This window comes from Artemia sp. Qi Xiang Cuo, chromosome 21 (assembly GCF_049724085.1).
Source record: "Artemia sp. Qi Xiang Cuo chromosome 21, ASM4972408v1, whole genome shotgun sequence".
In the NCBI taxonomy this organism is placed as follows: domain Eukaryota; kingdom Metazoa; phylum Arthropoda; class Branchiopoda; order Anostraca; family Artemiidae; genus Artemia; species Artemia sp. Qi Xiang Cuo.
Genome location: NC_142814.1, coordinates 43564605 through 43581191, shown reverse-complemented (window position 1 = coordinate 43581191; position 16587 = coordinate 43564605). Strand labels below are relative to the sequence as shown.

The 16587-nt window shown below is 35.7% G+C and overlaps 1 protein-coding gene across 1 annotated transcript in view; it reads left to right on the top strand.

The window, feature by feature from the left end:
• The window catches only part of LOC148939596 (uncharacterized), a 172336-nt gene that overhangs the window by 62978 nt on the left and 92771 nt on the right, over positions 1 to 16587 (top strand). Inside the window, exon 4 of the mRNA XM_089106921.1 lies at positions 11184 to 11287. Within this exon, the coding sequence (XP_088963047.1) occupies positions 11184 to 11287 (104 nt within the window). The remainder of the gene's footprint in view (positions 1 to 11183; positions 11288 to 16587) is intronic.

Genomic DNA, 16587 nt, shown 5'->3' with positions numbered 1-16587 from the left:
CGTTCTTTACGCTAAAGTTTTTTATTGTTTAAATAAAATAGAGTTATGATAAAGTCAAACTTTAGCGTAAAGAGCGAGGCGTTGAGGAGGGGATAGCCCCTTTCATACAAGGAATAATTTCTGTTCGTTTTAAGTTTTAACGTCGTTCCTTACTTTCAGTTAAAAAAAACTTGTTTTTTTTGTTTAATTTTTGAACGTTTTTGAATTAATCCAGGTTTTGATTTTGGCTCACCGTACATGAATAATTAAAACAAAATTTGTATATTAGTTTTACTTTTATTTGGTTAAATGGCTTTCTCGAAACTTTTTTAATTTTATTTACGAGCGTTTTTACTAGTAATAATTATACGTAACTTACGAATTAAATTACGTAACGAACTTCTATATTCATAGATTTTTAATACGTATATTAAGGGGTTCGCCCACTTGTCAATACCTTGCTCTTTAAGCTAAAGTTCAAATTTTGTTCCAATTCTTTAAAAATGACCCCTTAATCAAAAAGGCCGTTAATTAGAATAAATAGCTCTTATAAAAGTACTAAGAAATCTCTGGCTTAAAGAGCGAGGCATTGACTAGGGGGTGAACCCAATCATATACGTAATATTTTCTGTTCGTTTTAAGTTTTGATGTTGCTCCTTACTTTCAGTTGAAAAACTTGTTATTTTTTATTTAATTTCTGATCTTTTCCTTTAATTAAGCTGGGAAACCCGGCGCCCCCTTCATAGCAATGTCCCTTCCCCCATGAAAACTTCCTTCATGGAAAGATCCACTCATATAACCCCCGACCCCCCCCCCCACGACCAGAAAAAATCCCCCCTGAAAACATCTGTATAGTTCTCAATAACCAATACTATTTGTTAAGAATGGTAATGCTCATAAGTTTATGCCTTCTCCCCGGTGACTTCAGGGGATTAAGTCATCCTAAAAGACATAGTTATCATATTTTCGACCATGCTGATCAAAATGGCTATCTCAATATGTTGATCGGGTGACTTTGGGAAAAGGATGAGCGTGGGAGGGGGTCTAGTTGCCCTCCGTTTTTTTGTCACTTAAAAAAGACACTAGAACTTTAAATTTCTGTTCCAATGAGCCCTCCCACGATATTCTAGGACCAATGGGTCGATACGATCACCCCTGGGGGAAAAATATAAACACGCATCCGTGATCTTTCTTCTGGCAAAAAATGCAAAATTCCACATTTTTGTGGATAAGTGCTTGTAACCTCTACAGTAGGGTTGTCTGATACGCTGAATATGAAGGTGTGCTTTTCATTAAGCTTCTATAGCTTTTAGGGGGTCTTTCCCCCTTTATTCTAAAATCAGCCAAATTTTCTCAGGCGCATAACTTTTGATGGGTAGGACTAAACTTGATGAAACTATATATATTTGAAATCAGTATTAAAATTTGATTCTCATGATGTATCTATTGGTATCAAAATTCCGTTTTTTAGAGTTTCGGTTACTATTGAGCTGGGTTGCTCCTTACTTTATGTTCGTTACCACGATATGTTTGATAGCCTTAGAAAGCTAGATCGAACCACATTTTTCACACAGTTTGTTGTTTTACAGACGAACATAAGTATCGGAAACCATCTTAGACAATTTGTCTGGATAAAATTTGACAAATTTTCCTCAGCCTTCCGAAACGCCTAGGTTTCCGAAGTATCAGAACCATATTGACCACTGTCAATACTGTGGCTTCCAATGTTCTAATCTTAGTTCACGAACCTATCTTCTTATTCGTCCAAAGCTATGGAAAATCACTAATCAATTTTTATATTAATCTTGGGGTTATTGAAATGATCAAATCTTTGTCTTGGCCTAGAGGACCTTTGCCTCTATTGGCATGGGATGGCACGCCGCATGAATTGCAACAGTATTTAGTTAAGTATTGCAGTGAAAACTCTTACTATTGGCTGTAGTTTGTTTAAGGTCTATAGGTCCTATGAGTGATAATTGTAGCCTAACGTATTCAGTCTCTCATTAAGTTTTCTTAGCAACTTAGTTTTCCTATTAGGTTGTAAAGAAATTAAACGATTTCATTGCTTTTTCAAGGAGGCACACTTGTGCCTCTATAAAGAGGCGACCCACCACAATGTTAAGCGATTTCAGGTCCTAGAGGTCGCAGAGAGACGTTGGTAATCGCATTTTGTAGCCCAAGCTCAAACTAAGAAACTTGCAAAATTTCATCCTCCTCCGACTTTATCATCATGGGGTAAACTGGGCCGGAAGTTTGGACCCAACCACCCCCCCCCCCAATTAAAATTTTACCAAATGGCAGAAAATTAGATGTTAATCTTTACTGTTGCCCGGGCGCGTATACACGAAAATTAAGCTCAATACGATCCTTCGTTCCCTGTTTTCAAAAAACCAAATATAGCCACTTAAAATTCATCATCATTTCTTTTTTTTTCTTAGCCACGCCTACAGGCCACAGTTGGCAACGGATCCGGTTGAATGAGGACTCATTCGAAGCAGAATTCGGCCTGTTAGGGCCTTTTGATATTTTCAGACCGAAAAAATTATCCCCCGAATTTACATTTACGAAAAACCTTAGTTTTTTTCAAATAATACAGATAAACAGGTTAGACATGCTTTGTTATGAAAATATCTGCGCGTCAATTTTCATAACAAAGCATGTCTAACCTGTTTATGTGTATTATTTGAAAAAAACTAGGTTTTCTAAAGAGTTAAAGAGGCTGAGTTACAAGGTCAACCCTTAAAACGTACAGGGATTAGGAGGCACAGTTGGGGGGGCTGTTAAAGAGGCTGAGTCACAAGTTCGAACCTTAAAACGTACAGGGATTAGGAGGCACCCTGTACGACGTGATTTGAGTATTCAGGAATTAAAAGCCTTAACACAAGAATGTTCAAGAGCGGGGGTTTGGGGGGCGGCAGCCCCCCAACTTCAACTCCTGACACGATCAGCTAACAGTTAGTCAAGCAATAATAAGTAATAAACTGTACAAAAACGTGCAGAAATTATTTGAAAAAAACTACGTTTTCTAAAGAGTTAAAGAGGCTGAGTTACAAGGTCGAACCTTAAAACGTACAGGGATTAGGAGGCACAGTTGGGGGGCTGCCGCCCCCAAACCCCCGCTTTCGCAACCTTTAAATAAAAAAAGTTTTTTAAGCTGAAAGTAAGGAGCGACATTAAATCTTAAAACGAACAGAAATTATTCCGTATATGAAAGAGGCTGTGCCCTCCTCAACGCCTCGCTCTTTACGCTAAAGTTTTTATTGTTTAAAAAAAGAGTTGTGAGAAAGTCAAACTTTAGCGTAAAGAGCGAGGCGTTGAGGAGGGCACAGCCTCTTTCATATACGGAATAATTTCTGTTCGTTTTAAGTTTTAATGTCGCTCCTTACTTTCAGTTTAAAAAACTTTTTTTTATTTAAAGGCTGCGAAAGTGGGGGGTTTGGGGGGCGGCAGCCCCCCCAACTGTGCCTCCTAATCCCTGTACGTTTTAAGGTTCGACCTTGTAACTCAGCCTCTTTAACTCTTTAGAAAACGTAGTTTTTTTCAAATAATTCCGTTTAAAAGTTGACAACACTTCAATACTACTGATGACATACACTTATACAGTCGTATCTTATTCGTTTTTTTCATTTGAAAGGCGGGAGAATTAAGAAGAATAGTGCAATTTTGTAAGTAGGGAAAATTGAGTAATTCTTATTACAAGGAATGCCGTGACCCCCCCCCTTTCACCCCCTATGAAATGAAGCAAAATTCTAAATAAAAAAAAATCCTTTTTGAAATGGAATGACATATTGAAAAACGAGCAACACTTTAAATAAGACAGGGTCTGTGAAAAATGTTAATATTTTTACTATGTTTTTTTTTAATAAAAAGATTATTTCCTTTTCGTAATGATCAGAAGACAACTATGACCATACAATTGTATATAAATAAAATGACAATGTATCTAGTTGTTATTAAAGAAATCATGACAAGTTGCCTTTTATGTAAGTTATGCAAGTTCTCTCTTATGTAATAATATATAAACATGTAACTAGGATTCAGCGATAGAAGATTGAACTAGAAAGTACACCATTAAAATTGACCTGTTAAAAAACCTTTAACCAAAGGTTTTCATCTCTCTACTTGGAAAACAAGAGAGTATTGTCCGGGGGTTAGGGGGTTTTTAACTTCACCCCTCGAAAGGCTTTTTCGACTCCTAGAAACGTAAAAAATGCATATAAAAATTGTGGAATCGTTTTTTAAGTTTTTTGTAACCCCTTACCTGAAAGAAAATGACCCCCATCCGAACGAAAATCCTGGATATGGCCTTGCACATAGGACTCCTTTGAGAAATAGTATTGACACCTCTTAAATATGTAACAAGTAGGTTTAGTTTTATTTTTTCAGATCTAGGTAAATTTGATAAATAAGTATAAATGATGCACAAAAGACAATCAAGTAGTAGGCTATTACAATATTCAAAATTCTGTTAATTTACTATATAACATTGGAAATAAAAAAAAAAAAAAAAAAAAAAAAAAGCTGCAAGTATTACCTGTTTAAACGCGTTCCTTGGAAGTATTTTTGAATGGAGATTTCCTGATACTGACAGACTTGTTAAAGTTTTTATAGGCAGTGCAATTGCGCTGCCTGTGAACTAAATCAAAAGGGTTTAAGTATACCCAGGTTTTCAAAATAGCAAAGATACAATGTCTTAGAAACAGAATCGGGTATTCAATTTTGATTTTCAGAGAAACTTGAGAAGGATGCGTATACTTATTGTCAAAAGGGCGTACATTGGTAAAACTTGTTAAAAAAAATCTTCTCCAACAATGAAAAATACCGCATCAATTAAAAACGAACAGAAATTTATTTCAAAGAGCTTTTTCCACGACAAAAGTTTTTTGAAGAAAAATGAACATAAGACGAGTTACACTGAATCAAAGACAAGCAGAAATTAAGTAAAAAAAATTTCAAGCGCAAAGTTACAGTAAATCACAATAAACAAATAAATGAAACCCAAAACTAAACCCAAAGTCAAACTCAGAACGACCAGAAATTAAGAGGAGTGAAGCTGACGGCCCCCATGCCTTCTAAAGACCAGAATATAATTTACACTAGACCCAGGCGCCGCGCCTGCAGATCGACCGAACGCCACCGACGAGAGGCCCGGTCAACTGCCACCGAAGTGCCTCTAGGCCGCCGGCACGCCACAGGCACGCCACCGCTTGCAGAGGTGGCGGCGTTAGCCTGACTTTAAATTAATTTTGCGGCAATTCTTTATTGCGTCAACCGCAAAGTCGGAGCTTTTCTTTCTCGTGTGGTTTTGTATTTTGATTTTCCTGAATAGAAATCAAGCAGGGCTTGCACTACCCCCGAATTTTCGGTTATTTCTCCGAAACTCTATGCGTCACCCCGAAAAAAAATTTGGTTCCCCGAATCCCCAAAAATCACGCAATCACGGTGCCACCCCTAGTGATTTATCACCAGTGACTTTCCCTGCCCATTATTACTTTACATACCATAATTCTTCACTGCTCTCTTGTTCGTTAATTTTTGTCTCTTTTGTTACTTTACATAAAAACCAGACAGATGCAATATGCAATTGCAAATATTGCAATATACACAGTTCTTCATATGTTGACAAAAAAAGTATCGTCTTTATGAAATGAGTTTAAATCATTTCCATTGCAGTTCTCCAATTGCCATTTCTTACATAATTCGTAGTCAAGAATTTTATTTTCAAGTTGAATAGAATTATAGAACGCATTCACTACTATACAGCTTCAGCCTTCAGTTGGATTTTGAAATTGGATTTTGAAATCTCCCCCCTATTTCCTATAGGGGGAGATAGGGGGCTATCATTTTTAAATGATAATACCTATTTTTGTTTTATTAAAAGCAGGGATGCCAAAAAGATAATTATTTTTTTCATTTAAAGTGGAGACGGAAGAATATAATATCAAATTTCCTGGGAAACCATTGAAGTATTTTGATAGACCCAGGGCCACCCATTGGGACTTGTTCATTGTCTTGGGTATTTTGCGATTTCTCATAGGCTACTGGCCTAATTTAGCTTTTATGTGTGCTCCCTTATAATTAGATTCTTTGGATCATATCGAATGCCACGGCGAATCTATGACTAAGTTTTATAATAATTTGAGGTATATCTGAATAATTTCGACATTTTTGTTGTTTTATTTTTACCCCTTTAATCATTCCCTCAATTTTTTTTTTTTTTAAAGAAACACTAATCTGTTTAACGTTATTTTGCGTGTTTGTTTGAACTATATAGTGACCTAGTTAATTATTAAGTAAATTATTTTTATAATGCAAAGCTGAGACGGTATCCTATCAAGGTGGTAACCAGAGGGGGGGGTAGGGAACTACCTTATTTAAATGATAATACTTCCAATTTTTTTCTTTTAAAAGCAGGGATGCCAATAAGCTAATTATTTTTCTTAAATTAATGTAGAGACGGTATCCTATCAAGATGATATCCAGAGGGGGGGCATAGGGAGTTATTATATTTAAGTGATGGTACCTTGATTTTGTTCTTATTGAAAGCAGGGATGCCAAAAAATGTAAAAGTTGACAAAAATTAACAAGATTTTCGTGAGTTATACTTGATACAGCACTTTTATAGTTTTATCAAACAGTTCGTGGTAACGAACTGTAAGTAAGGAGCGACCCGGCTCAATGGTAACTGAAACTCTAGAAAACGGGTTTTTGATACCAATAGATATATCAAAAGAATCAGATTTCAATGCTGATTTCAAATATATAATTTTCATCAAGTTTAGTGCTACTTATCAAAAGTTACGTGACTGAGAAAATTTGGCTGATTTTCAAAAAAATGGGGAAAGACCCCCTAAAAAATAAAGAACCGTAATGAAATTTCCACCATCATATTCAGCGTATTAGAAAACCCTGCTGCAGAGGTTTTAAGCTTTTATCTGTTAAAATAGGGATTTTGGCATTTTTTGCCACAAGAAAGATCACGGATGCGTGTTTATTTGTTTTTTTGTTTGTTTGTTTGTTTTTTTGTTTTTTTCCCCAGGGGTGATCGTATCGACCCAGAGGTCCTAGAATATCGTGGGAGGGCTCATTGGAACGGAAATTAAAAGTTCTAGTGCCCTTTTTAAGTGACCAAAAAAAATGGAGGGCAAGTAGGCCCCCTCCCACGCTCATTTTTTCCCAAAGTCACCCGATCAAAATTTTGAGATAGCCATTTTGTTCAACATGGTCGAAAATATGATAAAAATGTCTTTTAGGATGATCCCCCAAAGTCCCCAGGGGGAGGGCTGAAAGTTATGAACTTTACTCAATGTTAACATATAGTATTGGTTATTGGGAAGTATACAGACTTTTTCAGAGGAGATTTTTTCTGGGAGGTGGGGGAAGGAGAGGGGCGGGGGCTGTATGGAAGGATCTTTCCATGAAGGAAGTTTCCATGGGAGAAGGGACATTGCTATGAAGGGGGCGCCGGATTTCCCAGCATTATTAAAGAAAAAGATCAGGAATTAAATAAAAAAAAAATAAGTTTTTCAACTGATCAACTGATTGTGATTAAGAGGTCATTTTTAAAGAACTGGAAAAAAAATTTGAACTATAGTTTAAAGAGCAGGGTATTGACTAGGGGGCGAACCCCCTAATATACGTGTTAAAAATTTATAAATATAGAAGGTCGTTACGTAAGTTAATTCTAAGTTACGTATATTTATTACTAATAAAAACGTTCGTAAATAAAATTAAACAAGTTTCGAGAAAGCCATTTAACCAAATATAATATGCAAATTTTGTTTTAATTATTCATGTACGGTGAGCCAAAATCAAAACCTCCATTAATTCAAAATCGTTCCAAAATTAAATAAAAAAACAAGTTTTTTTAACTGAAAGTAAGGAGCGACGTTACAACTTAAAACGAACAGAAATTATTCCGTATATGAAGGATGCTGTCCTCTCCTCAACGCCTCGCTCTTTACGCTAAAGTTTGACTTTCTCACAACTCTATTTTTTTAAACAATAAAAAAACTTTAGCGTAAAGAGCGAGGCATTGAGGAGGGGACAGCCCCCTTCATATACGGAATAATTTCTGTTCGTTTTAAGTTTTAACGTCGTTCCTTACTTTCAGTTAAAAAAACTTGTTTTTTTTATTTAATCGTCCAAAGGGAAAGTTTATTTTGAAAACATTCATTCATAAGTACCATGCAGATTCACACTAAAACGACTTGGTGTGACGAAAGCGATATCGACATCCCTACCTAACGTTGCGCTCGAGTGACAATGGCGCCCTTGGTCCAGTGCCCAAGTTACATTAGAGGGCCAGGTCAAAATAAAAGCTTTCAATTTGTGAGGTTCAAGAAGGAGTCTTTGACAGTCTTATGACCTCAGGGTACTAGCTGTTGCAACGTTCTTACGTATCTAAAATAGTTTAAAAATTCGATCACACCATAAATGATGACCAAAAATAATACATAAATATAACAAATGTAACATTTGGAATAATATACCACTTTTTCAAAGCTTTGAAGAAAAGCAAAAAAGGCTAAATACCCCTAACTACGCTTGAAAGCTATTTTAATAAGAAATTCTTTGGAGATTTCCGTGGATATGACCATAGCAGAAGCTTTGAGCCTGGATGGGGATCAAAGAGGAGTCTTTGAGTATTTTGACCATAGGTGACTTATTGTTGCGACTTTCTTAAATTTGGTAATTTTTGTGAGCATTTGGAAATCAAAGCTTAAACTCAATAACTGATACTAAGTCCCTTAACATTTTGCTGGGATTAAAAGTGACGAACTAGGAAGAAAATCTCAACATATTCCTGGAGCTACTTCAGTTTACATATTATTTCATTTAATTACATTTAAAACGGATGAGCTTTTCATTATTTACCTAAGAAAATAGCTGGTAATTCATTTATCTTCATACCGAATAAACCATTAAGTGTTTTTTGTTCCATTGTAATTGAAGTGTTCTCATGTGAAGTGTTCATCATGTATTTTTCAATTTGATAAATTTACTCCTTTTAGATGCAGTTTATAATTTGACTGATATTAGGTATTTATCAGTTTATAATTTGGAATGAATCCCCCCCCCAAAAAAAATGAATAATATCCAAAAGAGCAGCCAAAAGCAATAAGAAAAGCATAAGTTCAGCCTTAGCCTACATGACATATATTCTATAAAGAAGCCAAAAAAAAATTTTAAATGTATTTTTTTTAATTATTATTAAAAACCAGTCTTTAATACAAAGAAGGCTTTTTAGGAATCCAAAAAAGCAAAAATAACAATCAAACAGTTCGTGGTAACGAACTGTAAGTAAGGAGTGACCCGGCTCAATGGTAACCGAAACTCTATAAAACGGGTTTGTGATAGCAATAGATCCATCAAAAGAATCAGATTTTAACGCTGAATTCAGGTATATAAATTTCATCAAGTTTAGTCCTACCCATCAAAAGTTACGTGCCTGAGAAAATTTGGCTGATTTTCGAAAAAAGGGGGTAAGGCCCCCTAAAAATTATAGAACCTTAATGAAAATAACACCATCATATTCAACGTATCAGAGAACCCTACTGTAGAGGTTTCAAGCTCTTATCTACAAAAATGTGGAATTTTGCATTTTTTGCCAGAAGAAAGATCACGGTTGCGTGTTTATTTTTTTTTTATTTTTTTTTTTTCCCAGGGGTGATCTTATCAACCCAGTGGGCCATGAGGGAAGTTTTCATGGGGGAAGGGACATTGCTATGAAGGGAGCGCCGGATTTCCCAGCATTGTTAAAGAAAAAGATCAGAAATTAAATAAAAAAAAAGTTTTTCAACTGATTTCAACTGATAAACTGATTGTGATTAAGAAGTCATTTTTAAAGAATTCGAAAAAAATTCGAACCTTAGCTTAAAGAGCAGGGTATTGACAAGGGGACGAACCCCCTAATATACGTGTTAAAAATTTATGAATATCGAAAATTGTTTCGTAAGTTAATTCGTAATTTACATATACTTATTACTAATAAAAATCTTCGTAAATAAAATCAAAGAACTTTTGAAGAAGCTATTTAGCTAAATAAAATTAAAATTCATATAAAAATTTTGTTGTAATTACTCATTTACGGTGAGCCAAAATCAAATCCTGCATGAATTCAAAAACGTTCAAAATTAAATAAAATAAAAACAAGTTTTTTTTAACTGAAAGTAAGGAACGACGTCAAAACTTAAAAAAGAACAGAAATTATTCCGTATATGAAGGGGCTGTCCCCTCCTCAACGCCTCGCTCTTTACGATAAAGTTTGACTTTCTCACAACTCTATTTTCTTAAACAATAAAAGAATTTTAGCGTAAAGAGCGAGGCGTTGAGGAGGGGACAGCCCCCTTCATATACGGAGTAATTTCTGTTCGTTTTAAGTTTTAACGTCGTTCCTTACTTTCAGTTAAAAAAGCTTGTTTTTTTTATTTATCAATATCAAAGTCGCCCATTTCAACTGTTTTAAAGGTGACAAAACAGTCATGGGCAAAGGGCATTATGAAAAAATTAAGTTTCTAAGTTCAAACTTATATTCTAAGTCTTTATCCAGATAACTGACGAATTTTGTGATACGGTATTTGAAGTTTTGTATGCAGTAATGCTCGATGAAAAAAAACTACTAATTTTGATAAGTATTAATGTTAAGAATATATAGCTAATAGATACTTCCACTATTATGTAAAGGTTCTGAAACGCCACAACCATTTCGTTTCTACCAGATTTCTACTTCTCTTGATGAATAACGAAGAAGACCAGTTTCCAGCCAATGACTTGTGAAATTTGAACTCATGAATAGGCTCGAATCTGTTGTAAATTTAAGCTGTGATTTGAGAAAGACTAATGAAAACATTAATGTTTGCGGTCAACATTGATCGCTCCGGTGTTTTGGCCCCGCCGCCTCCAGTCTTCCCACATCGACCGGTGCCAGGGTCTAATTTACCCTTTACTGAAAAACTGGTTTCATTTATTTATTTATTGTGATTTATGGTAGTTTTTTGCTTAAAAAATTATTTGACTTCTCATTTTTGGTTTAATGTAGCTCTTTACTTTTCTTTGAAAAGATTCTTTTTGGATAAAGTTTCATTAATTTAATTAAGACTAAAGAGATATTTTGGTGTACCAAGACATTGCATGGAATATGTGAAGTAAAATGGATAAAAACCACCATTGAACATAAACTTTATGCCAATTTTTAATTACAGGTGGTGTAGTGTGTGCTGCGTATAAGTTACCTCAAATTGACACAATTCATCCAAAGCATGGAGGCATACAAACGGATTCAGTTCTTAATCTTGTTGTTTTTGGAGTAAGTTATCTTTTATTCTTTAGTTTTTCTTATTTTGTAAAATTACCCATCGTCGACTAGTGAAGATAGAGGGAAGCTCTTCAGCGAAATTTATAAGCATTTTTTCCCTTGCTTAGGCCAATGCTAGAAGCCTTAAGAGTTGAAGGATTTTTGAGTTGTTAGGCGATGGTCTTTTGTGGCAAAATCCTCCGTTCAGGCACCATATTTAGATTGCATCAGGAACTCTAGTCACTTAAACTTCTTTGTAGAATTTCTACTCAGTTTATTACAACCTTGTTGAGCCAAAAAAGCTCAAAAGTCACCAGAGATGCAACGTACATTCAAAATTCTGAAAGTAAACTTTTCCAAAAAATTACAGAATGTACAATTACAACTTAAAAAAACATAACATTTACAGTATATTTTTAATACGAACAATCTCTGAAAAAGTATGTTATAGTGCTGTTAGTAAACTCCGAACGGTATTTTGGCTAATACCTCGAAAGAGCAAAAAATGTCAGATATGATCTTTAGCCGTGACAGTGTTGCTTTAGCCAACCTGATTTCTTTTTGCTCTTTTTTTTAGCCAACCTAGCCGAGCTGCTTTTCATATCTTATATATTGGTGCAAATTAACACAACAGTAGCTTATGTGTATGGTATATTTTGGAAGGTAACAAGATTGACCGGGTATCGGGAAATAAGGATTAGAATGGGTTTTCGTCAAAACAGGGTATTTTGAGATCTTCTTTTAGGGACAGGTCATAATTTTTACTCAAGAAAATTTCTTCTTAGGATAAACAATTTTAGGAGTTTCAAGGGGCTGGCAACTACATCATTTAATTGATCACGAAGAATAACGAAAGTGTTGTTTCTGCAGCACCTTCATTAGTGAAGCTGACCAGTGAAGCACCTTTATCAGTGAAGTGTTGCAGGTTGCTTCAACACTTTACAACGCCCAAGCAACTTAAATCTGGTTTTGCACAGTTCGCATTTCATTTCAACGTTCTCCCATACTCTTGGATATGCTTAATAAAAGCATCCTCGTGTAGGTGCTGGGCTGCCATATAATCGCACAATTTAACTCATTTCAATCCTTTTCGACAATGCTCTTGGGACAATTGTTTTTCATCTCTAGTCCTCACGAGTACATTCTTTCTCCAGGATAAATAACAGAAACTTTGTTATGAACAATTTTCTACTGCATTAATCCTTGTTAGTACTTAAAGAGTTTATTTATAATGAAGGAATTATAGAGATATGAATAAGACAAAATTGGATCCCGGAGAAATTTTCGTCTTCCTCGTACTAATTGAAGTGTTTTTAACGAACTATGTCAAAACACAGCTAGAAAATAATGTTGTTTTGATCGAATGTCTTATATATCACAATATAAGCAGAAAATCATTCTTTGATGCTTTGTAAAACGTTTCAAATGTTTACAAGTTTGCCAACTTTTTTTATGTTTACAAACATTTTGTAACGTTTGTAAGGGGCTGATTATGCAAAATTTTATGATTTTCTTTGCTGTTGTAAGCAAGGTGTTATAAAGTTCAAAGTATAGCACTGTGAATAAACGAATAATGTATCCTCGAACGCACATTCTTCCTACCACAGTACTCTGGGGCATTCATTCAACTTGTTAAAATGTGTCGCAATGATCTGTTTTTTGTTAGACAGTCACGTTACGTTGATAATGCACACATTTTCCATGTCTTCAGTTTATCTCAGAGGCCATCAGCTCCTTGTTCTTTGTTCATATATATATATATATATATATATATATATATATATATATATATATATATATATATATATATATATATATATATATATATATATATATATATATATATATATATATATATATATATATATATATATATATATATATATATATATATATATATAGTGGTTTTATAGTGTTTTATAAATTTTTTTTATTCCAATTCATTTGCCATAAGAACAGGGGGGTAAGGAAGAGCAGGCCTCTCATGTATGAATAATTTCTGGTTATCTTTAGTTTTAATGTCGTTACTTAATGTCATAGGAGATTTTTTTTTTTTTTTTTTTTTTTTTTTTTTTTTTTTTTGAAAAGGACTGAAGTAAATTAGATTACACGGTTTGTATGTTAGACCAGCACGTAAACAGATATTTTTTCAAAAATGTAGCTTAAGAGGATGGTTTTAACATAAAGGTTTTAGCAAAGGAAGGTTTTTAGCAATTTTAGCATAAACTATGAAAATAAAAAATGTAAAAATAAAAAATAAAATTCATGTCTAATATGACATGAACAGATATGACTGTTTTTCTATACATCCTTATTGCCGTTCATTTGACCAATTTGGAAGCTAAGAGAAAGTTGAACGGAATACAGTGTCAGAGACAAAAGGCTGGTTCTACTTCTTCCTTTTTATAGATGACTAGAAGACAACCTCCGTCATACTTTTTTGGTTCCATTCATGTGCCTTATACAAGGGTTTGGGATTTCATACCAGAAGCTGTAAAGGAAGCATTTCATCTTTCAGGTGCTGTCTATTTTGAAAAAATTAAAAAAAAAGAAGAAGAAGGTTGTCTAAATAAGAGGTAAACTTCATGAACTTATGGAAAAATTTGATGAATGTACCTCAAAATATCAGACTTTGAGTGGAGGGAACGCTTGTAGACCTTCCTTACACAAAAACTCTATGACAGTATTTATAAGATGTTTACCGAACAACTTCCACAGATAGAATTCAGAATATGTTGTGTTATTCACTTTATGAGAGGACAAGTGTCGTTTGATTGGACAACAGAAATCAAGATTTGCTAAAGATTTTTGGAAATTAGGAACATTCGAAGGATTTTTTTTACAGAGAAAACCAATTTTCTTAAAAGGAAAACAAAACGAATGTTTTTCATTGTATAAGCAAGAAATTTCTGGGGAAAATCAAAAGTATTAAGAGGGAGAGGGGTCCTAAAAATAATAAGAACAATAGAAAAATAATAAGAAATAATAATTGGTGAAATCACATATTTGTAAGAGTTTTCAAGCTTATATATAAATGTTTTTACTTTTGCAACTTTAATAAATCAAATAATATTAACATTTTGATTACTAAATATCAGTATATGTATATTAAACTGACAATGCACATTCATTTGTATTTTTTTTCAGTAAAGTGCAAAATATGTTCTGGCCTTGGGAAGGCATAGGGGTTTAGAGCCCTACTCATAATAATTTCTGCTCGTTTTGAGTTTGACTCGGTTATTTATTGTAATTTATGTTCGTTTTGGGTTTCATTTATTTATCGATGCTGATTTGTGTTAGTTTCACGCTTGGTAAATTATTTGATTTTATTTTTGCTCATTTTTGGTTTAATGGAGTCCTGTACTGTTCTTTGAAAAACTTATTTTATGGAAAAAGTTTTTTTTAATTAATTATTGTTCGTTTTATATTGACACAGTCTTTTCAGGGGAAAAGAAAATAATTCTTTAAATCTCTTTGTTTTTTTAAGACTTTATAGTTTGGCCTACTATTTGTGTGCTGGAGAAAAATTGTCAGCAATCTTTAACAACATGAGTAGAATGGCCATAATAACTCGTGACGGGAGTCCTTATATGGGCATAGAATACTGACGGGAGTCCATATATGGGCATAGAGTCCCTAGGGAGAAAGATTGCGTAATGGGGTCAATGACCTCTTAGAAGGGCCTTATTGACTCCGAACGGGGCACCATATATGGGCATAGAGTCATTAGGGAGAACACGTGGTTAATGGGGTCAATGACCTCTTTTTCCAATGTGTCAACAACAACAACATCGACCTTGACATTCGCTGAGAGCGTGCACTTACAACAACAACAACATCGACCTTGGAACACCTGTGCTGTCGACCTCAATTCACCTATCGTGAATCAATAATTCCCCTTAGAAACAACAAATTAATTCCCCTTTCTTGACAGATCAATCAACCAATGACATCATCTGTCAGACTTTAAAAATTTTCGCATAGAAACGATTCTCCAGGAATAGATCCAAGTCATTAATGTCTTGGCCTCGGAAACAACGCTTTTGGTCGAACTCCAAACGATATTAATAGCCAAAGGCCATGGAAACAATTCTCCAAGAAACATCTTAGCGATGAATTGTTTTAGCGCGGGAATCAGGTTTCTTATTAATTTGAAATGCATTAGTGCAGAGATGCCAAAAACAAAAGGAACACGCTGAATTACGTTTAGGGATTATTTGGGCGAAACTGTTTTAGACAGGTTATGGAACTATTTCTGCGAAACAGTTAGAGACATTTTAAAAGATGATTTTTGAAGAGATTTTAGAAGAGAATTTAATGGTGAAACTCTGTGGTCGTTATAATACACAAGTTTCATTTGAACAGTGTTGTGAGGTCCTCTAACCCAACCAATGGGTTCCAATCCTCCTAACTCAACCCCGAAGGAAGCCCCCGGTCCTCAAAGGCCCCCCAAGCTCCCAAAGGGCCACCGGCGCCCCCCAAAGGCCCACCTAGACCCCCAAAGGCCATCCCCGGAACCCCCAAAGGCCCATCGGGCTCCCAAAGGACCAACGGGGTCCCAAAGGCCCTCCACCGGTCCCCAAATGTCCCCCAGGCCCCCAACTGCCCCCCGGACCCCCAAAGGCCCTCCTTGTGCCCCAAAGGCCCTCCCTGGGCCCCAAAAGCCCTCCCCCGGCCCCCAAAGGTTCCCCGGACCAGAGAAGTGCCGCCGGGATGCGCCGTGGGCTAGGAAAGCGCCGCAGGATGCGCCGCAGGGATGCGCCGTGGGTCAGGAAAGTGCCGCAGGGGATGCGCCGCAGGGAGGCACCGCAGGAAAGAACCGCAAGATGCGCCGCAGGGATGCGCCGCAAAAAAAAGTAAACTAAAAAGTAAAAATTTCGAAATGTTATCCCCCAAACGCCCTCCTCAGACCCCCAAAGGCCCTTCCCTGGTCCTCAAAGGCCCACCGGGCTCCCAAAGGGCCAACTGGCCCCCAAGGGTCCCCCGGGCCCCCAAAGGTCCTCCCCCGGTCTCCAAAGGTCCACTGGGTTCCCAAAGGCACTCCCCCGGTCCCCATACATGCACACAAAAACTTACACACACACAAAAACTTACAAACACACACAAAAACTTACACACACACACGAAAACTTACACACACACACACCAAAACTTACACACACACACAAAAACTTACACACACACACACACAAAAACAAACACACACACACACACACACAAACTTACACATGCACACGAAAAATTACAAGCACACAAAAACTTACATGCACACAAAAACTTACACACACACACACACAAAACTTACACACACA